Raw genomic sequence first — 25,750 nt, 5'->3', positions numbered from 1 at the left:
ATTGAAACGGAAAATGCAACAAGGTATTTCGCGGCAAATTCCACGCCTGTCAACGCGTCTTCACTCAACGGATGCTGGGCTCTTCTTCTTTTCGGGTGCATTCTAGTGCCAAAGGTGCATGTTCTATCTGCGTAGTTCTAGATGCTAGCCAAATGTTTATGCTAATTAAATTGACTTTACAGCCCCCTCCCCCTGGCCCCACTTAGCCCGCTCTTCTCGGCGAGACATTTGTTCGAAATGTGGGTCAATTATGCGATTTGTCGCGTCACAGACACAAAACACAGCTGGGGGGTTGGTCTTTCGCTCAGGGTGAGGTGGTGTCCCATCCATCAGAGGCCATTGAAATGTGCGTTGGGGGTGTGGGTGGCACAGCAGGTTGTCTTATATAATTATTTGTCAAATTCACACTGAGCACATTCACTCACCGCAGAAACCGCAACAAACTCGGCCACAATCCATCATCAGTTGGCTCATTACGACAATCGAAGTATAGATTCGAAGCGTAAAGAATTACCACAGAAAAAATTGTATATATATAGATATGATGGAGCCCCCTTGTGGGTATGATTGGGCCTGGAAAATTGCTTAGTCAACGACGGGGGATCAGAGCTTCCGGTCCGGGTCCGGCAATCGGAAATAATTATCGTAAATTTTATGACAAATGTGACGATGGCCGACGGCCGATAAGATTAAAGTTGTGATGCGTATTGAATTTTCCGGACTCGCCAAAAAGTATGCTATGCCCACCCCGAATTTCCAGCCCCAACATTATCCCCATAAATCTCCATAATTACATACTTTGTAATTTAACAAATGTTTATTCTTGTTGTTGATTAATATTACACTCTTTATTGGTAAATTATGTGTTAATATAAATAAAAATGTTTCTTCTATTTTCGTCGTGTAAAAACAATTTGGCAAAGTGTATGCATTTATTAAACATAAATATCAGTATATAAATTAACATCATTTAGTATACATTAAATCAAGTTCAGGCAAAAATGCATTGAATGGGAAGACCATTTATCAGAAGTCATACACACACACACACACACACACCATCCCTAATTGAAAGCTATTTCGGTTTTGCCAATTTCCCCGAATCCGTATACCCGTCTATATATTTTTGCTCAGTCCAATTGTTCAGATATTGGCCATAGGCGGGGCCTCTTACTTATAAATACTACCCCGTCCAGATAAGAGCTATCTAATAATGGTTCTGGTTTGTGGTCTGTGACTGTATTAGGGGGGGCGCCGAAGGCTTTAAATCGTCTAGATTTATTTACAATTAATTTTATTTGATTTGTCATACATTTCTCTGGCTGAGTTCCTTCTGCATGAGGCCAGCACAGCACAGATGTGCAAACACGGACAGAAAAATCGATGTTATGCTGTTTATCCTTAAGTGTATTAAAATTATGTTTTAAAGCACTTGTTTTTGGGAAAGCACATAATGATATTAAGTTATGGTTTGCTCAAAATTAAATGCAATTAGATTGCATTGTTTAAATTAATAACTCTTCTCTAATTCGATCTTCAATTCAAATATTTTTTAAATGCAATTTTTAAAATAAATTTTAAATAAATTATATTGAGAACAAAAACAAAAGATGATATACCCTTGCAGCTGTTAAATTAAAGGATTGAGTCGGAAATCTATTAGAACTTAAAATATTCACATTTTCTTTGACTCAATATTTTCAATATTTTTTTGGGATAAATCAAAATTTGAAAAACTCATAACTCTGGCTAAAATGCCTTAATTTCAATTCGGAAAGCGAGTTTTTGATAGGTTAATAAATCTGCATGCTCAATCTTTAATTCAAAACAATCAAATTTTTGTATATACATTTTTAATATAAATTGTTTTATAAACTGCGATAGTTTTCTTTCGAATTGGAGAAGTTTTACATTATAAATACATTCCCGTGTATGCACACATCATCTTATATATATAAATATATATGTATGTTTGCTTATGCATGTTCTGACCCCCCCGGAGAGACCCTCTTGCGAACCCCAGACCCCCTTTCGCTCCACCCTTGGATGCACTCGCTGATTGCCGTTGATGATGGTGTTCTTGCTTTTGTTTTTGTGGCTGCTGTGGAGCTGCTCCCCCGCATAAAGCTGACAATAAAAACAAAAATACGCTCGCTCATTCACACACTCATTCCATCACACACTCGCACACTCGCACACTCGCACACCACTCATTTGGCTCTCGCACACTCACACTGTAACTGTAAAGCCAACACAAAGCGAATGAATATGAAAATTTTGCACAGAATTTTTGCGCTTTGTTCTCCAGCTAGTGTTAGTTCTCTTCTCATTTTTTATATACTTTTTTGTGTCGAATTTTTCTTGTTTTTTTTTGTTGGTGGGGTCAAATCTTAGAGCAGCTCGCACTTGTGGCGCGGACGGGTGCGGATCACCGGACACAGCACCGACCGGATGGCCTCATCGAAGACCGTCTTCAGGCCCTTTTGCGTTAGCGCCGAGCATTCCAAGTACTTGACTGCTGCAATTTCCTTGGCCATCGCGAGTCCTTGCGGATACGTGATCGGTGTGAGCTTCTTCTCCTTCAGCTTCTCAATGGTCTGCTTGTCGTCGCGCAGATCCAACTTGGTGCCAACGAGGATGATCGGGACACTGGGGCAATGGTGACGCACCTCGGGGAACCACTTGGCCCGCACGTTCTCAAAGGAGGCGGGATTCACCAGCGAGAAGCAGATGAGGAAGACATCCGTTTGCGGATACGAGAGTGGCCTCAGGCGATCGTAATCCTCCTGTCCGGCCGTATCCCAGAGTCCCAGATTGATGGGTTTGGCATCCACCATCACATTGGCGGAGTAGTTATCGAAGACAGTGGGAATATATTCCCCCGGAAAGGCGTTGGTCGTATAGCTGATCAGCAGGCAGGTCTTACCCACCGCTCCGTCGCCCACAACCACGCACTTGATGGCCTGCATGACGGTATAGGTAGTTTGCTGGTAATCAGGGAATTCAGCGGTGACAACAGATGGATTTTTAGCAGGGCTTCCAGTGGGCTGTTCTTCACACTTTATAGTTCACTTTGCTGTAATCTATCAGTTTGGCATTCCAGTATCACTGAATACAGAGTGGTTCCGTAATTTTCAGACAGCTCAACAAGTTTTCCAGCAATGCGCGATAGCTTCCCTTGTTGTCGATGTTTTCAGTGGCGTTTTTCAACTAAATTCACTAGCTCAACAAGTTTTTCGGATTTTGTTGCTTTTTATTCTCGCGTTGGCGTTGGCGTTTTTGCTTTTATTATTTCTGTTTAGGTCGATTTTTTTTTCTTCTTTTTGGCGATTATACAATAATTTTGCTCACGCACTAATACAAATGCTGCCCACACAAACGTACACACACAGTTGGAGCGATGCGAATATTGCAATTGGAGTTTAGTTTATCGCGATAATTTTTCGGTACAATCAATATACTTGATTGAGGGCAGAACTGTTACGGCTTCGGGTTGTCGTTGAGTTATTATTATTATTATTATTATTTATGAATTGATTGGAGCCCGCATATATTCAGATACAACAGAGAAACACGCCCAAACGCTGTGAAATCTTAGCGGCGATTGAAGAAAATTTCTGATATTGCTGGGCTGTCCAACGGGTTGCTGTTGTTGGTCGCACTATGGGACAAAAACGATAAAACCGAGGTCTAATTCAGTAGAGCACAGTGGCGAAAAAATATGTCATATTACAATATATGTATTTCTTTATATTTTTATACATTTAAATATGAGAACATTTCTCGGTCTATAATCATTATTAATTTTCTTTTTTGAATATAGTTTAAAATGTTAGAATATTGATTTTTAAGAGAAATTGGTAAATATGTATAATTTTCTTGCACATTTATGTGCTGAAATTCATATTCTTTAAAGTTTCCTTAACAAACTATTAAATATCTTTACGAAAATGATTTTCATCTGATATTTTTTCTCATTGGCCCACAGTGGATCTGCTGTAGTTTTCTCCCAACTTGTTTGGGGGCCACTCCACATTATGTCTGTCTCGCTCTCACGCTTGTGTGAGCCCCCCAATCTACTCGCGCACACTGGCTCTCCCACATAAAAAGAGCGTTGTGAGAGAGATCAGGCACAGTGGTCTCTCGGAAAATTAGTCACACTGTGCCAAGTAATGACTCATTCGCAGCTGGTGACGTTAATAGGGGCTGGCGAAAGAGAGCTCTGATTGCAGAGAGAACGATTTAGAGGGAGATAGCAAATGAAAACTCTCTTCACTTGACCTTGCTTTGGTCTTTTTCAAATAGTTTTTCTATATTTGTGCGCCGCTTTTCCATGAATTTCCTCGCCGTCGCTTGTTTTTGTTGGCCGACGCTCGAGCCCATTTCCACGACATTAGCGAACCGCTATCAGTGATGGATCAGTAGCTAGAAAACCCTATTTTCCACCTATTTCCTATTAAAGTTCTTTTTTTTTTGAATATTAAATATACTCAAAAGCATGAACTCAGTGAAGTAATCATTTCCGATCTTGATCAGCATCAACAGCCGAGATCTAGTCACCTCCAGTCAAAAAAAGAATTTTTTAAAAAATTTTTCAAAATTTGGAATAAAGATAAGGGGTTACATCGTTCTTTTTTTATAATTTGCAAATATTTGAATTTTGTAACATTTAAAATGTAGTATGCAGATTTATTAACCTTATAAAAACCTACATAAGAAAGCTTTCCGAATTGAAATTAATTAACTTTTAAGTTAGTTATGCCGATTTAAAATTCGGCTCCTTCATGTAATTAGAAGGGTGTACAAAGTAAAAAACCTATCTTGTTTTAGTATAATTTAAAAATTGTATATAAAATTCTACAGAGTAGTTTTAAATTTTCGTATTAATTAATGGAAAATAAATAATTATAAAAAGAAAGTTTACCATTTTATTCATTTTCTATTTTACAATCCTCTTACCAGATATTTGGTGTATTGGAAAAGTCGTTGCATTTTCCCATCACTAATCATAAATTCAGCTAACGGCATTTGCTGCCGTTGACTGTTTTAATGGACCACAAAAACGCATGTGTTGGCAAAAACCAAAACCGAAGGAATAACAAACAAATAACAACAAGAGCAACCAGGGCGAAATATCGACAGTAAAAACCGAAAACCCAAAAACAGAACCGTAACCAAATCCGCCGCATCCGCATTCAGCCAAAAGCGATAGCCGAAAAATATCGAATTTGTGTTGGTGTTTTTGGGTTTTCACTTCCGCCTCCGTCCACACCCGCTTTTCCGAATGATTTTCCCCCCCGCTGAAATGTTTAAAGCGCCGCCAGCGAACATTTTCGCATTTAAGTTAATTTCTCGCACTGCCGATGCTGGCGATGTAATTGGATAATTAAATAGGCGCCACAAATTTGGCTCTTCAGCAATCTGAATAACACAGCATGAATATGAATTTCATTAATAAACATTTAAAAAAAAGGGTTTCCCATGGAATTTATTAAACAAAAAATTCGCAACAATTAATTCGCCAATGAAATTCGTTCAAGTGAAATATATGTTTCTGTTTCTGTTGTTTGTGCGTGAATCATTCGATTTTGTGTTCGATGTCAAGTGGTGGGCAGCACAAGGTTATCTCCGGATCCGAGGGGTAATCAAAAACTATAATGGGTTATAATATACATGGGCATATTTCAGAAGGGAAACCAATACCAAATAAAAGGGGAATTTTCATATTATTTTCCACATTAAATTGATATTTTAAGTGATTAGCATTCAGCTAAATCAATCGAGTTTAATTGACCTGAAATGCGATAAGCTTTATATTTATTCAGGTGGTATATCAGATATAGGTATAACTTCCTGAATTAGTCAGAATCGGTTAAGAAACGGAAGAAATTGTAACTAAATTAAGTAAAGTGAAAGTAAAGTTTATAATAATTGTGATTTTAAGAACCTACTTTTAATACAGATTTATCACCAAACTACAGAACCTTAATTTTAATCTTTTGTTAAAACAATATTAATGCTTGAAAAGAAAAATAAATCATTTACGAAAGTAAAAGTAAAAATTAAACGCGCATGAATTGAAAATCAACATTGATATCGTATAACAAGGATAATCGTTGGCATATTCAGGCCTTTATCCGCATATCCTTATTACGACGTGTCCATTACAGGAATGGAAAACTGTGCAAATAATTAAAGCCAAAGAGAGCGATACGTATGACAGCGAGTGCAACAATTATTTGATTACTGTCGCCGGTGCTGCCACGTAATTGGCGAAGTGATATATGTATACATACATATATATATCCATTTCCATATCCGGTATACCCATATCCCATCCTAGTAATCGATCCCACATACAGGAAAATTCCATAGGAACAGCTTGCCGGCCATTATGCAGCGAGTTATTCATAATTGTTGTTGCGGCCCAAGTGGCAGAGGAGAATGCATAACAAACTGAAAAATATTCAAGCAATTTTTATTGCCACACCAGACACACCACACTCACACACACACACAAAATACAAATATGCTTACATATTTAAATACACTGAGAATCAAGGGATCTATTAGAAGAATATCATGTTTGGGTTTAAAGCATTTCAACTTGTTCAAAAAGAAATGTATTTCAGAACTAAGTTTATTCTAATAATCCAAATAATGTGTTCCATTATTTTTTAAATATTTATATATATCCCATATTATTTCTTCAAGTGCACACTTCTATGTATGTATGTATACAGTGACTGGGGATAATGAATGAATGCGCGCTAAAGAACCGCAGCCTGAACCAAAAAAGAGCGAAATAAAACAAATACTGCAACTGAAACAGCGAGCAAGGGGCTACAATAACAATAAATTTAACACTTTAACGGCTGTGTGAAGAGCGGCTACATATAATATCCACCCAAATCGCATTAAATTATTACAAACGAAACAAATTATCAAATTATGTTAGGAATGGGTGCAGTTTAAACAAGGGATTTTCACCATACTGGAATTTGAAGCCTACTTTTAGGCAAAAGCATTTTGCGCTTCCTTTGGGCATTCAAACATTTTTAAATTATATTATAAAGAAGATCATTTTGTTTATATATATATTTGAAGACATAAAGATATATAAATATTTCTACACATATAAATAGTTTTACCCATATCAGGTATTAGATCCATCCTAATAAGCTTCTTTAAGTCCCAAATTAGATGCTATATATTTGTATTAAAAATGAGTCCTTTAAACTATTTTTAAAGAATTAATTTATATATTTCTTTTTTTTTTTAATAAAAAATTAAATTTTCAAATAAAATAACCCGATAATCTATCAACACTTGTTTATATTTAAAATTTCTGTTTGCAATTAAGAGCTTTATTTCGTATGATCAACATGTGAATTCCCGCTGAGTTCGATTCTCGGACATTTAAAGTTCGCATTTCTTGACCGTTTAATTGCTTAAACACTTTTCCGATTTATCCGTTTTCACTGTGTCCGTTTGCAAATTTAATTTATTTAATGAGCAGCGTAATAAAACGCATTTACTGTCAAGTGATAAAATGGTATACCAGCTTCGGCGCTCCATGTTTTCCTCTCTGCTCCTTTTTTTTGCTCATACCCCTACTGGCTCTTACTGCTTTTTGCATATTTTTCATTTATATGTGGTCCACATGTCAAGCGCATTTTCCGCCCAATTTTCATTTTCCACCCACTCTGCAGCCTGTTGACATGCAGCAATTATTAACTTTTGCGCGACTGCTGCCATGGCGCCGCGTGTTTGTTATTAATTTCTTGTTATTTATGCAAATAGTTGGCACTTAATACGCCTGTAAATATATTTCAATGCGAGTATTCGTTTCTGACTTTCTCACTCCGTTTCCAAACGCTTTGCGCATTACAATAAATTAACAGCAAACAAAAAATATATATATATTTATTTATATATATGTATATGTATATAAATGTTGTGATGCGGCTGTGACACGTTCCCCGCTTATCGACAATGTTGAGCTCTCCCTTGGAATTTTAAACTTTATGCCAAATATGAATTTCGTAGCATGAAAGTCTGGAGAGTCCTGTGCACTGGAGTCTGCCCGGGTCCGAGTTCTATAAACTCCACTGAGTTATCGCCAGCAGACGTGAAGTCATCTCTGGGCACATGCTCAGGCACTGGGAAAAATTTTCACCAAGATGCTGAGGTTTAATAGTAATTAAAGTGTAGCATAAAATATACAAATAAAAAATAAAATTCAACAGGAAAGGAAGCTAATTATGAGAAGCCAAAGTATGAATCTTCTTGCATAGGATCATGGGTTCTAATAATAAATATTTTATAGGGTCAGAAGTTACTCCTTTACTAAAATGCAAACTTCTGACTGAAATTTTAATACCCTGCAAGGGTAGAAATATTTATATATACAGCACAGTATTTAACATTGCATACATTTATATAGAATGTAAGTCAAGTTCTAGCTGTATTATTTGCTCAAATCCATAAAAAATACTCTTAAAACTTTATATAACTCTTTTAAATTTGTTCCCTTATTAAAGACATATATTTTCCCCAGTGTATGCATATGCATTCCATTCGAGTTCTGTTTGGCTTGGCCATGGGGTCACGTCTGCGGGTCTATGGTTGGGTTCGGTCTGCGTCCATGTCCTGGCTTCGTCCTGTTTGACTGCTTATGAATAAAGTTGTTTGCTGGCTTGTCAATACACACATGGCATCATCATCATCATTGCTTCTCCCCCTTGCCTTTTTTTGGCCCAAACCCAAACCCAAAACCCCCTTTCAATTGGGGTTATTTGTCGCCCTATCTGGCACGAATCGCCGCCTTCTGCTCCTCCCTTGTTGACTTTTCAGCTTTCAATGGGCCACGACGACGACGTCTATTCATTTTTTGTGTTGCGCTATTAGGGTTTCCATTTCCCCAGCATCTCCATTTCCCAGCTAACCAGCCTTCTCCCCATCACCTCATCATCCGTGCCGCCGCCGCCGCTGGCAATTTGAAATGAAAAGTTGTCTGCCATATAAACATATGTATAGATGGAAAAAGAAAACACACACGGGGCGTTCGAAGTAGGCAGTAAATAGCAACAGGCTTGGTGACGAAATGTGTCCTTTGACATTTGATCGCTCGCCTCCGATAATCCTGGCCAGCATCGGCTCGTTGGCTCTTCAGCAGCTCGGCTTAATGGCTTGCTGCATTATTTATAGCACGTCGAGGTCCCATCAAAACGCTTTAACACCGGCTTGGAAAAATAGGAGAAAATGAAATTGCGAAATATATATATATATAAACGTGGAAAAGCAGCTGCCGCTGCTAAATGTAGTCCACAGAGTCGTTGACTTTAAGCCGTAGACAATGCGGGGCATTAGGCGTTAGGATCCTGAGTCTAAGTAATTAAAGGCTTAATGGGAAGAGTCCTTTCAATTGGTCAAGAAGACTGTCAACTTGAGTTTTTACCTACATTTATTTTAGAATTTCATATAGCAATCACTAAAAGAAAAACCTTAATACTCTTTTATTATTTAATATTTCTCTGAACTGGAAATTCTTTTGAAGAGCATTTAATCTTCGTTTTAATCTTCAGAATCTATCCCCTGTTTGTGTGTGTTTTCCGCACTCAATTACAAAGTTCAGCTCACATGTGGCCAAAGGGATGCAGGATGCAGGATGCAGGAGGTGAGGTCCTTTCCTACTCTGGAATCCTAAAGTTTAGCTGGCGACGACTTTTACTTGCTTTCCTTGCCACGAAGGCGTCTTAATTTACTTTTGCGCTCAGGCGTCTGGAAAATAAAAGTGCAGTCGCTGGCAGTCTTTGTCCTGGGCCTAAAAAAAAACACATCCCATCCACAGGACTTCTAGAAGGGAAGAAAAGAGAAAGGCGGCAATTTCCTGCACATTTTCTAGCGGTTGAACTTGGGGTAGTGCAGTTAATTATAATTAAGCCGAGTTAACTAACCACTTGCCAACACTTGAGGAACACACACACACAGCATGAGCGGAAGGACTACACTAAGTCACCTGCTGATAGGCAGATCCTTCTCTTCTTCCCCCCTATTGTTGTTTTAATTAAAGCTGCGTTCATTAAAATGCTAACAGCCCAAAAATATAGGCCACGAAAACTGTTGCATATTCAAAACGCTTATTCAATACGATTTTACTGACTGTAACTTCGGGATGATGTAGTTGCTATTGTTGCCGGATTTTCACAATAGCGAACGCAAGTCACCAAGGAAGCTGGTATATGGAAAACACTGGAAAAAAGGTGCCTAATATGAAAGGGTTTAGATTTTTTTAGTTTTAACAAACATCTAAAGCTTGACTCTTTGCGTATTTTAAGCCCTGATAGACATAGATGTTTGACTGATAAGACTTTCCCATTTCAAATGATATCACTGTGAGACATCATCTTCCTGTTTTTATTCACTGTGCATTTCGCCGACGGCGTTGTTCCTTCATTTGCAAGGACAATGCGACACAAAAAATAGAAACCGTTGAATGAGTGAATGAATGCCTGAATGGGCGTATGAATGGATGAAGCCCAGACGACAGGAGACCGGCGAGAATGGCTGGCAGGAATGCCATTATAATAAATAAAGAGCCTTTCACTCATAACTGGCGCACAATGCAGCCAAAGCCATGAATATCCAACTCCTTCTGACTCCTTTACCGATTCACTGTTTGATTTATGCCAAACAATGCGAAAACGCTTTTAATAAAACCTGATGGGGAAAAGCTATAGATAAGGATCAATGGAAAATTACTATGGGTCTTAAAGCTGCTATCAAGATAGAGGAAGTTTAAGTCTAATTAAATATTATAGTACAATTATTTCTATATTCTTTTTTATAGGGATTTTCTTAGAGAATTCTTAAAGAGTTCAAAAAACCTAATGATACTTTAATATCTTTAGTCATAACTCCAAGTAAAGTGATCAGAAAGAGAATAAATATCACTTGTACAAGTGTGTTTTATTTGAGTATTATTCCCTCCCCTCAATCAGCTGATTTTCTAGCCCATATTTAGAGCCAGGCCAAAAGCGGCAAAAGCTTTCACAATTAACACCAACTGGCGCTCCCATAAATCCGCAATAAATTCCTTTTGGGGTGTGGATTGCATAAAAATCACATTAACAATTTGCTAGTACACGAGTATTTTATTTTTATGGCTGCATGTTTTATTTTCATTTCATGCACGTCTTTTGTACATTTTAATGCCTCTGCCACACACACGTTGTGCTATGCAAAAGAGCACACATGTTGCCATTGTGTACGAGGAAGTGAGATGGGGAGAGTGTGAGACAAGGAGGCACTGCAATGTTGCCATCGAAAGCGCAATAAAAACGCTTAATTTTTCACTTTTACACGAGCGAGAGAAAAGTTTCCTTGTTGCTCCTGCCTTGCCACCTACTTTCTCCTTTTTCCCTCAGTTTGCCACGTTTTTCCCCTCCATTTTCCAGTGAGAATAATGGTTGCCCAACTGGGCTTGTTCCTGTATATATGTGTGTAAGCCATTTGAAAGTAATTTAATTTAATAACAAGCTCAAAACATGTCCTCCGTTAAAAGCAAACAGACATAAATATGAAAAGGAATACATGTGACAAATTATATATAAAATAAGAGAATGTTTACTTAGTTACTAACTAAGAAATGGGACCAATCTTTGATCGATTACTCTTTAAAACCTTGGGACCTTATCCGGTATTCTTAAAGCTGATTAAAGTATTAACCGACTGAAAAAGTTGATTTCAATTAAAAAGGCATTTTTGCATTTTAATTGCCTTGCGATAAGATAAAAATCCCCAAAAACAAACGCGAAAATGCGAAACCCAATCCTGTATATATACAATACATATATATGCAATGCAAATAAACGATACTCTCGGGTTGATATCCATTTGATATTTAAGCCCCGACGACAAACAACAAAAGGAAACAAAGGCGAATGTGATTTTTATTTATTGCACAATGCATTTCTTTCCTCTTTTTTTGTATTCCGCAGATTTTACTGCGAAAAAAACGGACAATCTGCGGCCGCTCACAGATTTGGATTCGTTAAAAAACTGGAAAAATCAGCAACGAACGCGGAGGGGGAAAACAATCCTGAAATCCGGCTGCAAATGCAATAAGCCGTCGACGTTTACAAAAGGCCCCGTCATCGTCTAAGCCACAACACAAACGCACAGCGAAAAAGGACAACGGCAGGAGACGGCAGGATTGCGTTCCTGTACTTTGGACACACGTGCGCCGCGGCTGCGCCGGTGCCGGTCCCGGTGCCACTGTCACTGTCACTGCCTTTGGCTCAGTATCCAGTGTCTCTGCCCGTGTCCTTGGCAGGTCCTGAAGCGGCCACCATGAAGCTGTCCAAGCTGTCCAACCAGACCAACTCGCAGGATCCGCAGGCGGTCAACTCGCGCATCTTCGTGGGCAATCTGAATACCTTCCAGTGTTCCAAAACGGATGTGGAGCGCATGTTTCAGATCTATGGTCGCCTTGCAGGTGAGTCCTACTACTCCTACATAGTACTGTTCCTTCAATAAATCCATTGTGTTTTTGTCCTTCAGGCATATCCATGCACAAGGGCTACGCCTTTGTGCAGTTCACCAACCCGTTCGATGCCCGCAATGCCTGCCACGGCGAGGATAGCAAGACGGTGCTCAGCCAGACATTAGGTGAGTCCTGTTGAGTATCCTCTGAGGTCCTGGAAATCATAAAAACTTGACTTGTGATGAAGAAGATACCTATCCCACTTTATTTTAGTTAATGATTGCTAGCAAACTGCTTAGGAAAGCGAAACTATCAAAGTTTAAAGCACTTAAACTATGACTTTAAACTATAATATCAATTTGAATAACAAAGTTTCACCTTTAAATTTTAAATTTCCAATCTTCTTTAACTTCACTATCGATGTGTTGATAGTTAAAATATAAAACATTCGCAGCTGTTTAAAAGTCTTTGCTTTAAAATCCGCCACTAACGAAGGCTGCTGCTATTTTACATAGACATTCCAGACCTTAACCCTCACCTCATAGTCCTTCTCCTGGGCCAAAGTTGCATGTCCGCAGGATACGTGAGGTTTTTTGTGTGGCAGCTAGAGCTAAACCTGGGGTTTGAGCTGGTGTACAGGAACAAAGTGGAGCCCTCAGGTTAATGGCCGACGGCAGCGGAAGCGTTGCACTAAAATCGAACAAACGCGCGAAAAAAGCCACAAGAAAAAGGGAGAAGGTCCTGGCAATTGTAATGAAGGAGCAGCACCCTCTGCATGTGTAGTGGCCATATCTTAGACACCCAACGCCAACTAATGTCTGAGTATTTTCCAAAAGTCCGGAAGTCAGTGCCGGCCCGCAAAAAGCAAAAACAAAAAACTTAAAGTGCGGCCGACATAAATCTTGGCACGATACTTTTAATGAAATTTCAATGTTGCACCAGACAGCCGACTGTCTTGGTATGTATCTGTTTTTTGTTTTCCCGTGACTCTGACTCTCTGACAGTCTAGTCAGTTCAGCGTTTAATGAAATAATTCAACGCCAGTTGCAGCTGCCTTGCTCGTGTGGAGAACAACTTAATGCACTTAGTGCGCAATGTCAGCTGATGAGCGGCATCCTTTTCTGCTGCCGGCAACGCGGCGGATACTTGATGTTCGCCCTCGCAAAAAAAAAAGAAATTCAACAACACTCATAAAAATAAAACAAAAACAGCAAAATAAAATAAAAATACTACAGCTTATGCAAATGCAAAATGCTAAATGTGGAATGCTAATTCCACTGATTAGGAATGAGAAGCAGCGTAATATTTCATTGCTACGCGCCATTGACTTTGAAGCGCTGCGAAAATGGGAAAATGGAAAATGCGGCCAGGCCAGCTAAACCGATTTACACTGGATGGGGGAGTGGGGGAAAGTTGGCTCTGCAAATCCTTCTTACGCTTTTATCCTTAATCTTAATTATAGCCTGCCAGCCGAGTAGTCGGACAGTAAGGCAGGAAAAAGGAAGCTCAAAAAAAGGAAAGAAAAACATCCCAGAGTAAAATAAAGCAGCTGCAAATAGAAGCAGAAAAGTGGGAATGCCCGCCTTTCTTCTAGTATTTTTCCAGCCAACTTCTTTGGTTTTTGCCCCACCAATTTGTAGATATAGTCGGGTCTAACTCCCCCTGAGCTCCTCCTCCTCCTCCCTTTACGTATTTTCCAAGGACCCATTTCCTTTGGCCAAAAGCCGAGGCGCAGCCGTCGCACTTCAAACTTTGTCATGAATTATGATGAACGAGCGCGGGACCCTTTCTCCCTTAGCTGACATTCCCCATAAAGAAAAACCAGCCTCTGTGGCACCCTTTTCATTGGAAAATGAAATGTGGTTAGCCCACTAAACAAGGTGGTATTTTTATACATTTACTAAGGAAATAAAGAACAAGTTCAATTAAGAGATTGTTTTTTAAGTAAGATATAAATTATAAAACAAGAAAGGAAACTTAGTTCGGGAAGTACAAGTTCAAGTAGAAAATATATTATAACTAAGCTTTACGAATTCGCATTCTTGGAACAAACATTCATTTAAATTACTTTTTCACATCATAACAAGCTTCAAAATAAAATAAAAATTATAAATAATAATAATATAAAAACTTAAATGAACACATATCCTGGAAAAAGTTCTTCCCCGCATTGCACCTCTTATATTTCATTTTCAGCATCATTGCTTTTTTTTATGCATAAACAAGAACTGACAATGTATAGTCTGGCTGTGCGGCGGCACTTTATTAAGATTAATGATTTGGGGGCCAGCCAGATTGAATTATCTGTGGAATGCATTTGGCCAATGGACATGCTGGCTGATAGAAAGCTTTTTTTAATCACTCACAGCTCCTGTCCATTCATTTGCATAATGAAAGGAGTGTGCGGTGATAAGGATGCCAAATGCAAAGGGCTGCTGCCACTGCCATTGTCCTTTGTGTTGTTGCTTAGACAATGACTTCAAAGGGCACCGAAAATGGTTTCATTTTGTTTAAAAATATTTTGGGTACAAAGAGAAATGGTTAGCTTTCTGTTATTTAGATTTTTCTTATTTCTATTTTACAGATGTCAACATGGTGGCGGAACCGAAGGCGCATCAAATCGGAAGGAAACGCCAGAATGTGAGCAAGACCGGAAATGATTGGTAAGTTTGAAGTTCCCTCTCCTTTCTGATTCCCCAACTCAATTTCTGGCTCTCATTTCAATTTAATCTAAAAGTTAACTCTGGTCAATTTAACGCCGCCATGTGGCATTCACTTAGACTTTATTTACATATCATTTAACGGCTTTCCTTGGGTCCGCAAATAAATAAATAAATAAGAAACCATTCATCAGGCGATGGGGGTGTCGTCGCCCTTTTGTTTCAGCCATCGTCCGGCATAAAATATTTGGCTGTCAAGTGCTTTTTTTGGTACTGGCCAAGTTTTCGGCTCCTGGCTTTCCACATTTTCCCCCACTCTTTCACTTTTCCACTTTCCTCGGCGTGGGTCAGAGCGTTCGAGCTTCGAGGGCTGCGTCAACACACTCGTATTTCGCATTTCGGCCGCCGTATTCCGTATCCCGGCGTATCCTGTGAGTGACAGTTGCAATGTATGCCATAATGTCCTGGCGCTGACATGTGCACTTGTTTGTCTTTGTCGTGGCGCGGCCTTAATGATGACTGAGCGACATCCACAATTTATTTGGGCCTTGAGCTGCAGACCTGACGACCTGCAGACCGACTCCCCTCTCTTCGGCACTCGTGTGGAAATATTTAATTTAAGCTTAATGACGCCGAAGCGGAATGTGTTGAGCCTTTAAAAAGAACATCGCCCAGGAGTTGGTTGAACAGGAAAATACGAAGTATATGTAAACTTAACTCGATTTTAGTAAAATCCAAACTTGATGGCTTTGAAAATTATTTCTTTCCATGTAGAGGAAGCCCCACTGACATCGACTTGATTGTAATTAAAACGCAAACATGTTGGCCCGACAGCACCCACTGTCTACATATATCCCTTGTCCAGGTGCTCTTGTGTTTGTCATTAAACGGTCGCTGTCCCATTCTACCATCCCTCACCTTTTGGCCAAAACCCACACACACACACACACACACACTCACTCACACAAACTGACCGAAAAAGCCGCAATTGTTGCGCCACGCCCTTTCTGTCCAGGACCTTTTCGCCCCACAGCCCCCACTTATCCACTTCTGACCACAATTGGTTTTGGGAAAGAGGAGGGAGTTGTCTGCTTTTGGCCTGTTTCGCCATTTGTATCAATCACTGGCAACCAAACCAAACCCAACGGGCGGCCCAAAAACACAATTGCCAAATGACAATTCAAGCGGCAGAAATGGCAGCCTAAACAAATATTGACGGACTGATGGGTTGACCGAGGGAATGACTGACTAGCTGGCTGAATGACTGACACTTTGAATGGGCAACAGTTGGCAGGCTCTTCATTGGCAGTTAATGAGGAGGTGTGAATTTGTTCAGAGAGGGGAATGGATTAAAGCTAATATGTAGCTTAAATAGGATAATTGCTTAAAATACTTGTATAACTTTAATTGAGAAAAAAGAACATAGGGAATTACATATTTTTATCGTTAACTCTCTTGTACCTTTCTTCTCCAAGGTTTCGTTTACTTCAATTAGCAAGTAAAGGTTTGTCTTGGACAAAAGATTATCAGCGAAAGACACTAATATATTTTACACAAGGCAAAATGCCTTATGTACTTAACATCCGTTTGATAAATTTAACTTATATTATATTCGTTTAAAACATTGGAAATTGTATTAATTGTACCATTTTTTTTTTATACCAAGAAGCAATTTTTTCTACATAATGTAATACAATTATATTACAAATAAAATCAACAGATATTACCCACTTTTAAGCTGATATTATTAGTCCAAATAATACTAAAACGTAAAAATTTCTCTTGATGCAGGGATTACTTCTACGACAGCTACTGCTCCTCGGCCCTGCTCCGCGGCGGCGGTGGTGGCGGCGTTGGAGTTAATGGTGTGCGGGCCAAGAAACGGAAGCGCCTAATGACCAACGGCGGTGGAATGGCGGCTGCAGTGCAGCAGCAGCAGCTGCCAGGACATGGACACCATAGTGCGGCTGCTGTGGCGGCTGCCGTCCACCAGCAGCAGCAGCAGCAGGCGGCGCAACAGCAGCAGCAGCAGGCGCAGCAGCAACAGGCGGCTGTGGCGCAACAGCAGCACCAGCAGCAGGTGGCAGCGGTTGCCATGGCGGCAATGGCCAATTTGCTGCCACAGCAGCAGCTGCTGCTGCATCAGCAGAATCTGCTCTCCAATGTGGCCACCACAGCGTCCGCGGCGCCCGGTTCCCTCCACTGGTCGCAATACAAACAGGAGCAGCAACTGCCACTGGCCCACCATCCGCATCCGCATCCCCATCCTCACCAGCAGTTCGGATTTCAGCTGAAGAGCAGCGTGGCGGTCCAGTCAACGACATTGCCGCAGAATGCAAAGTCAGCAATAATTGCTAATCAAACGGCGCTTGGCGAGCCGTATCCTGTGGGAGGCTCCTTCCATCAGCAGCAACAGCAGCAGCAGCAGCAGCAACAGCAACAGCAGCAACATCAGCAACCGTTGCTGCAGCCGTTGACTCTGGCGTTGTCCCCACAGCAACCGCAGCCTCATCAGGCGGCGACGCCACTACAATTGCACAGCCAATTGATGCAGCAACATCAACAACAACAACAACAACAGCAGCAGCAGCAACAGCAGCAACAGCAACATCAACAGCAGCAACATCAGCACCAGCAGCAGCAACAGCAACATCAGGCACAGGAGCAATTAAGTTTGCATCAGCAATGGGGACCCTTCAAAGTCTACAGTGAGTATTGGTCTCAGTTTGGTCACTTGACGAAAAAGGAGATAAAGTTGAGGATGATTTTAAGGATTTTATTGTGATAGATCTCTTGGGGATCTCTTGAAAAGTATAAACAAATTAGCAAGCTCTTAAAGGATTGAGAGCGGAGAAGTTTGCACTAAGAAGAAATTTCTATATATAATAATGAAGTTTAGTTTAGGACCTAAAACTTTAATGCAAACTTTTTTTTTATCACTTCTACCTTTGGAAATTTAATCAACTTTCAGTTCAACTGTCTCAGTTTAGTTTGTCAAAACAACTGCCGGCAAACGACATCGTCCCCAAAAAGTGAAAATGTATCAACCTTGGTCACCAGGCCCATCAGCACTCTTCGTCATCGTTGTCCTGTCAACTGCTAGTGCAACCGTATCAAATGTCGAGCCATTTCGGGTCCAAGAGAAGAAAACCCTTGAGCAGGACTATGTGAACGGAATACTCAATCTGAAGAGCAGCATGCTGACTAAGCGGCCAGATATCCCTAATAGCAACGACCATTCCGAGGAACACGGTAGAAGTCATAATAAGCAGGGGGCTGCTGCGGACACAATCGGATCCCGTGGCGAGTATATGAGACAGTTGCAGGACCAAAGTCTCGAGCAAAAGAAGCCAAAGATTCAGGTTGACAAGAATGTCAATCTGAGGCATTCTTGGCTAGCTGACAGACCCCTTGATCAGTCCCAGATGCAATCGTTGCCATCATCGGCCGGGCTTGTTAGCTTTAAAAAGGATCTACAGGATCCGCAATTTGTCCAGTCACCCTTCTCTCTATATCCGATGCTCAAGAAAAGCAAAACCCCTGTCCAGCAACCAACAGCACAGCAATTACAGATGTTGCAACACTTATCCGAGTTTTTCGAGCAACGCCACAAAATGCAACGACCTGGTGTGAAACCTGCAGCTAAAGCTACAAAAACGGATCAGAGCGAAAACCAGGATGAATGCGATTCAGAGGCGACTACCGTGAGTGCTCCTAAGACCACAAAGGAACCGGAAACATGCGAGGGTGAGGAATCGGTAACAGTTATTATTAAGCCCGAAGGGACCACAAAGACCACAGCAGCTCCCGAAACAAGTACAAGTACGAATCCCACAAAATACACGAAGGCGCCCACCAAGTCAACTACAAAGCATACTATGAAATCCACTACCAAACGATTGCCATGTTGCACTAAGCCCAAGAGTCCTCGAGTCGTCGAACCTTTCACTGTCGGTAAGATTACCGAAAAGGTCCAGAACAATCACAAGGAGTCCGACTCCCTGATGCAGCAACCTCGGTCCCATAGAAATGTGTTCCATCCTGAATTAATGGTAAAAGCCTTTGGCGATTTACTGAAATACAATGAGTTTATTGCCAATTCTGATTACAATGATCAAGGACAGCAGAAAAGGAGACGTGTGAAAAGCGGCAGGGCTAAGAAGGCGGATAAGAAGAACCGACCACTGCGAATGCTGGAAAAGAATAGGTTGGCTCATGCAAAGATTGATCTCTTGGCCGAAATAATAAAATCGCGCCAAAAAGGGGTTTATAGTAAAGCTCATATATCGAACATAAAGGATCATGGAATCCAGAGTCGTGTGGACAAGAACACCAATAAGGTCGCTGATGAACAACTTCGACCAAGTCGTACTCGAACCAAGGAGCAGTTTCTCGATGCAGAGATAAAGATCGGAGACGATTTACCCAAATATAGCGATAAAATTGAAGCAGATTCCAATCCAAGTTCCATTTCCAACATAAAGGATAAGGAAAAGCCCCTTCTGGAATCTCCTTATGTCGATCTAAGGGACCCAGACAAGAAGTTTGATAGTCGTGTCAAAAGGAACACCGAAATTGCGGCGGATGAGCATCTGAAAACATTTTCAACTTTCACCGAGGAAAGGTATAAGTTGCTTCTAGCAGAAGCTGACCTATATGCCGCAGTAGCAAGATCCCAGAGAAGGGCTAAAAAAGCAGCTTCCATTTCCAAATCAAATGATCAAGGACACCAGCTAGAAAGCCGTGCGAAAAAGAACATTTATCAGGCCGCTGATGAACATCTTGGATCCAGTCGGACGCCAAGCAAGGAGCATTTACTAGAAGCAGGGGTCTGGGCCGATTTACCAAAATATCGCGAGAAGGTTAAAGCAGGTCATATTCCCAGTTCAATTCCGAATGAAGGTCTTCCAGGTCGTTTGAAAGTGAACTCAAATATGGCCGCGAATGAACATCTTCTACCAAGTAGGATCAAAACCAAGGAGGACAAACTGAATGCAGAGATTAGAGTCTGGGCTGATTTACAAAAACATCGTGAGATGATTAAAGCTGCTTCTAATTCAAGTTCAATTTCCGGCATAAAGGAACAGGAACAGCTCCATACCGCTGCTCCTTATTGCGACCTTAAGGATCGAGAAAGAAAGTTAGATAGCCGTGTAAAAAGGGAAACCAATAAGGCCACTGAAGAGCACCTCAAGAAACGTTCAACTCTAAGCGAGGAGAAATATAAGATGCTTCTGGCAGAGGCTGACCTCTATGCCGCAGTAGCAAGATCGCAGAGAAAGGCCAAAAATGCCGCTTCCATTCCCACTCAAATTTCCAACTTCAAGGATCAAGCTCTGCAATGCCGTGTGAAGAGGAACTCAAATATAGACGCGGATGAGCATCCAGTTTTAAGCAAGGAGAGGAAACTAGAAGCAGAGATCAAGGTGTGGGAGGATTTGGTAAAATATGGCAAACAGTTTAATTCAGCTGCTAATTCTAGTAAAATTCCAAACTTGGAGGATCATGGATTGCAGCCAGGGAATCAAGTGAAAAGGAACATAAATAAGAATAAGGATGAGCATCTAAAAACACGTTCAACTCTAAGCGAGGAGAGATATAAGTTGCTCCTGGCAGAGGCTGACCTTTATGCCGCAGTAGCAAGATCGCAGAGAAGGGCTCAAAAAGCAGCTTCCATTTCAAGTTCCATTTCAAACATAAATGATCAAGAACTCCAACGAGATAACCGTGTGAAAGGGAACTCAGATAAGCCCAAGGTTGAACATCTTCAACAAGGTGAAGCTCCAAACAACGATCGTTTACGTGCAGCAGAGGTCAAGGTCTGGGCCGATTTACCAAAATATCGCGAAAAGTTTAAATCAGTTCCCATTCCTAGTTCCATTTCCAACACAAAGGATCAGGAACAGTTCCATATCGAAGCTCCTTATTTCGATATAAATGTCCCAGAAGAGAAGTTTGATAGTCGTGTGAAAAGGAACACCAATAATGCCGCAAATGATTATCTTAAGGAACAAATCCGCCAAGCAAGGGACACGTATAATTTGCTCCTAACTGAAGCAGACTTTGGTGTCAAAGGAGGAAGATCCCAGAGAAGCGTTAAAAATGCAGTTCCTTTTATCCGTTCCATTTCCGTTCCAGAACTCCAGCTAGAGAGCCGTGTTAAAAGAAACATCAATGATATTATGGATGAGCATCTTAGCCCAAGTCAGATTAAAAGCAAGCAGGAATCATTGGAAGCTGAGGACGAGTTGTGGGCCGACCTAATTTAAAACCCTTAAAAAGAAACATGGAACTGAAGCAAGATATCAATTTTGAACTATATATTTTTACCAATTTTAATATATTTCTTTACTTAATTATCAAATGAGTTTTTAAGTTTTTTAACGGGAAATTTGATTAGTAAATGGAAGCAGTAGAGCAAAACTTTATAATTATTCATGATTTTGGTAAATAAATTTAATTGATTCGAAAATAGATAATCTCCCCAAGTCACCATAATTATTTTATTTAGTTCAAAACTTTGTTTAAAAAACCCATTCCCTTTGCATATTTGCAGGCAATCCGGACACATTAATCTGCGGCAATTGCCGGGAAAGCTTTGGCGAGCTGTCTGAGTTATTGGACCACAAGAAAAGTTATTGCAAGCTGAGGTTCACATGCAAGTGCCAGGATGTTGCCTTTGCGGCGAGTGCGAGTAAGTGGCGAGGCCAAGTCCTTCGAGGAGCAGTGGGCGTGGGCATGGCAGCTTGTCTGTTGGCAATTAATTTATGATTGTTAAACACTTTTTGTCCGGGGGCGGCTGGTCGGGCCAAAAGGGAGCTGCAAGTGTTTGTCTTAGACAGGCCTGTTTGCCAGTCAGCAACATCTGGCCCGAGAAGGATATGAGTTCGTGTCCTGTGGCTGCTTGCAAATGCATTTAAAATTGAGTTATTTCTGAATGCCCTCCCTCTGTCCCTCTGCTTCTCTCGGTCCGTCTTGGCAAATTCCAACTTAAATAACTAATTAATTCTTGCAGAGACGACGCCGCCGACGAGCGCTAAATTGCTATGTGCCGTTTGCAAGGATGCGTTCGCCAATCCCTGGGACTTGATGGTCCACGCCCAGGCCGCTCACATGGTTAACATTTACGAGCTGGGCGATGATGAGGCGTCCAGCAATACCAACAACAATTGCATCAGCAATTCCAACAGCAACATGGCCGCTGCCGTTGCAGTTGCCGCCGTGGAGAATGGACATGCAACGATTGTCGCCGATGAGGCGGCAGTTGCCACAAAGCAGACGCCCCCACAGACGCCAGTGACGCCGATGCTCAAGAATGAGCCCAATAACAATAACAAAATTAGCAACAATAACAGCATCCTGGATAGCAGCATCATCAGCAACAGCAGCATTGTTAATAATAACAACAACAGCAATGACAACAATGGCCACATGTCGCCCTCGGCAGCTGGCAATTTAATGGCCACCGGATCGGGTGAAAATGGCAGTGCTAGCGACATGGACACCAACTGCCAGCTGGACATCAAGTTCAGTCCCAGCGCCAGTGCCAGTCCGAAGGAGGTGGGTTGTCTTCTGGATGGCATTGCCTCTGGCCGAGCTTATTTAACGATTATCTTGCAGGATCAACATCGCGATGATCTCTCGCTGGATGGACGCCTGTCCAGCAGCTCCCAGCAGACGCATCACTCCGACGAGCTGAACGTCAAGTTGCTCAACGGATCCGTCTCCTCGCGTGGCAGTTCACCTGGCCTGGAAGCGGACGAGCCGCCGGCCACCAGGGCTTGTATTGTCCGCACTCTGAGCATTGTGAGTATGGCAAATCCTTGAAATCCTTACTACAATAATTTGGTAGGAATTTGCAAGACATTTAATTGAAGAAAGCTATGGAAGCGGAATTAGTTTGATATATCGAGCAGAGTATCAATTTTATATCATCTAAGTGTATCGCAGAATTAATTATTGAATGTATCTCTCTCAGCTACAACCATTTTTTAAGTAACTCAATGAAGATTACTTTATTAAAGAGCTAAAAACCAAATAAAATTCTTCCACCTATAATTACAGGATACTTCGGGTCCAAGTGCATCTACCACAGCCAACGCTTTGAGCCTGATCTCGAATGGTTTGGGCCTGGCCCTGGCACCCCAATAGGTCAGAGGTCAAGCAGAGGGAGGGGTCTTCTCGAAGGAGTGTTTTGTGCGATCGCAACCCAAAACAAGTGCAATTTCTTCAGTATTTTTATAACAGACTAACTAATGGGCAGGCAGTTGCCATGGGTTCGGGGAAACGGAGTTCAGCGGAATGAATAACGTAAATTACGTAAAAACATATCATTTTAAATTAGCCATAGATATGACATACGAGCAGCTATACATATATCCTGCGGTTAGCTATAACAATTACAACCATGTATTGTACGTATTTGTATTTGTATTTCTCGTTTAACTGCCTTTGTGTTGATGTTGTTTGCATGTCCTTTGGGTTTAGCGTTTCAAGCGAACGTATTTATTTGGGTTTCAAAACGGCAAAACTGCATAAGTGAACGTATAGGTAAAATTATGAAAAGCTTAAGCTGTCACCGCCTGTCGGTGGTGCGAATTAAACGGTAATCGAGCTTTGTATATAGTTAATACCCATAATTATACAAGGATACAAATTACAGAATTATAAGATCATTGTTGATGATGCCCGGTATTTGCTTGGCCGGCGCTGGCTTTAACCGGAGTTTATATTTTGGATATTTCATTTACGGATTAAACTAATCGTAGAGAGAACCAAAAATATTAACCCACGCAAATTGTATATCAAAAGTAGCATAGTGACAACAGGTGTTTCAAAAACAAATTCGGAGAAACTTGCTATATATATACATTATTATCTAGTAACATAATCAAATATGCGTAATATTATGTAATACCTAATATCAAAAGTAGCGGCTATGTAAATAGGTTAATCAACGTATTATGTACTTACCAAGCAAACAATTTGTAAACAGTAACAACATTCAATTCAATGTCCTCCAGCTAAAGCATATAAACCAACCAAAAAGAAATGTATTATGCGAATGAGAATACCAAATATATATTATATAGATTATATATATATATATTCAATCGAGTCTTTTAATGGGTTCGCCAGGGAAAAGGGAAAGCGAAAGTCGTTCTGTCTAGCAGGAACTTCAGGCATCAGAAATTCTATTTCGCAGCTCATTAAAATAAATGACGATCGCCAGACGACGACGGAGCGCACAAGTGTGTAAATGTTTACGGCTGCCAAAAGGAGTACACGTAAAAAGGAGTGCAAGGACAATGCCAGCATTGTTGCCAGTTCAGCGACGCAGTAATGAAAAGTCCCAACAAAAGGGTGGGTTAGGGTGTTTGTGTCGTGCACCTCCAGGACCTCCGAAAAATTTAGACACAATGCCACCGCCGGCTGCAGTTAACTTTATTAAAATGCACCACCAAAATAGTCGCAGCGACTTTTTGTTGTGTCCTTGCCGCTGGTCATTGCGGCTCTTCTGCAGGACCTCTTTTTAAGGGTATATGGAGATTATCGTACTATTTGACAAATTGTTAATACCAAACAAAAAATAAGCAAATAAAAATATATATTAAATACATACAAAGGCCAAACAGGCAATGAATGCCGAAGTCATATACATTTCGATTTAAAATTCTAATATTTTGGTATCCTAGTACAAGCCAACATGGAAAAGCTTTCCGATTTGAGATAAATTCAATTTTTGCTTAGGTATGTTCCATTGGATATGCGAACCCAAGACCCTAAGGCTAACTGCCAGGGTAATCAATCTCCGGTTTATCGATTAAACACCCCCACTATTAAAATAAGGAAAACCATATAATAAATATACTAGTGATGTAGTTGTGATAAATGTTCAATTAGATCCTATGACCCAAGTGCAAAGTGCAAGGTATACTAATTTTAGCTTTCCTTAAATAGTTTCCTTTCTTGAAATAAATAGATTTCACTTAAATTATATTAACTTTTCAATATTTTCATTAATTGGTTCACTGGTAAGTGTATTCCCAATTCGCTTTAAAGAACGAAAAAGGATAAGCCACTGTTGTGCCTCGTTTAACATGAGGATTTGACTAGACATTGTTTGCGTTGCAGCCGCGTGGCATTTTGTTTCGAGGTCGAGCTATGTTAAGCGCCTGCAGTCAAGTGGCGTCCGGGATTTAAAATGCATAAGCCCCGGTGCAGAGTTACCTTTTCAATTTGGTGTTTCCGTGCCGTGGTTTGGCTACAGATAGAGGAGGGTCCAGGGTGCAAATGGGGTCCTAAACAAGACTCAGAGGAAGTGGCAGAGTGTGACGCTGCTACCTGGGGCTTGGCTGGAGTGGCTTAAAGTGCGCCGGCTAATTAGAATGCCTCGCCTAGTGCAGGCTCAAAGGTAACATTTAGCCGGGGCAATGGGTCAGCTGCTGGCTGGCTGGCTGGCAATTATGGGGTCTGGTCACCGGGTTTGGGGTCCTGGGAGCTCTCCGGGGACTAACCTGTGGTCCGGTGCGAGCTTGCGAATTACGCCAGCTTAGCGAAATGAAGTAATTGAAACAATAGAGCGAAATGCCACCGAAAACGC

At 40.9% G+C, this 25,750-nt stretch overlaps 3 protein-coding genes and 1 long non-coding RNA gene across 5 annotated transcripts in view; 2 read left to right on the top strand and 2 right to left on the bottom strand.

Annotated features, from left to right (window-relative positions):
* LOC110176699 (uncharacterized) overlaps nt 1–24,260 on the top strand; it is a 33,506-nt gene extending 9,246 nt beyond the window's left edge. Inside the window, exons 2-9 of the mRNA XM_086834191.1 lie at nt 12,003–12,499; nt 12,565–12,672; nt 15,072–15,150; nt 16,939–17,855; nt 21,704–21,841; nt 22,163–22,707; nt 22,768–22,953; nt 23,212–24,260. Coding sequence (XP_086690317.1) covers nt 12,355–12,499; nt 12,565–12,672; nt 15,072–15,150; nt 16,939–17,855; nt 21,704–21,841; nt 22,163–22,707; nt 22,768–22,953; nt 23,212–23,298 — 2,205 coding nt within the window. The 5' untranslated portion in view covers nt 12,003–12,354 and the 3' untranslated portion in view covers nt 23,299–24,260. The remainder of the gene's footprint in view (nt 1–12,002; nt 12,500–12,564; nt 12,673–15,071; nt 15,151–16,938; nt 17,856–21,703; nt 21,842–22,162; nt 22,708–22,767; nt 22,954–23,211) is intronic.
* The window catches only part of LOC110176732 (uncharacterized), a 78,951-nt gene that overhangs the window by 22,978 nt on the left and 30,223 nt on the right, over nt 1–25,750 (bottom strand). The gene's annotated exons all lie outside the window — the stretch shown is intronic.
* On the bottom strand, nt 799–4,892 carry Rac2 (Rac family small GTPase Rac2). Its single transcript, XM_086834192.1, has one exon. The coding sequence runs from the start codon at nt 2,967–2,969 to the stop codon at nt 2,391–2,393; it is 579 nt and encodes a 192-aa protein (XP_086690318.1). The 5' UTR covers nt 2,970–4,892; the 3' UTR covers nt 799–2,390.
* LOC110176696 (uncharacterized) lies at nt 17,948–21,626 on the top strand. Its single transcript, XM_020943132.2, has one exon. The coding sequence runs from the start codon at nt 18,186–18,188 to the stop codon at nt 21,414–21,416; it is 3,231 nt and encodes a 1,076-aa protein (XP_020798791.2). The 5' UTR covers nt 17,948–18,185; the 3' UTR covers nt 21,417–21,626.

The sequence above is a fragment of the Drosophila serrata genome, unplaced genomic scaffold (genome assembly GCF_035046125.1).
Source record: "Drosophila serrata isolate PLE 108 unplaced genomic scaffold, ASM3504612v1 contig_272, whole genome shotgun sequence".
Lineage (NCBI taxonomy): Eukaryota > Metazoa > Arthropoda > Insecta > Diptera > Drosophilidae > Drosophila > Drosophila serrata.
Note: the sequence above shows the minus strand (reverse complement) of the source record. Positions and strands in the feature narration are given on the sequence as shown.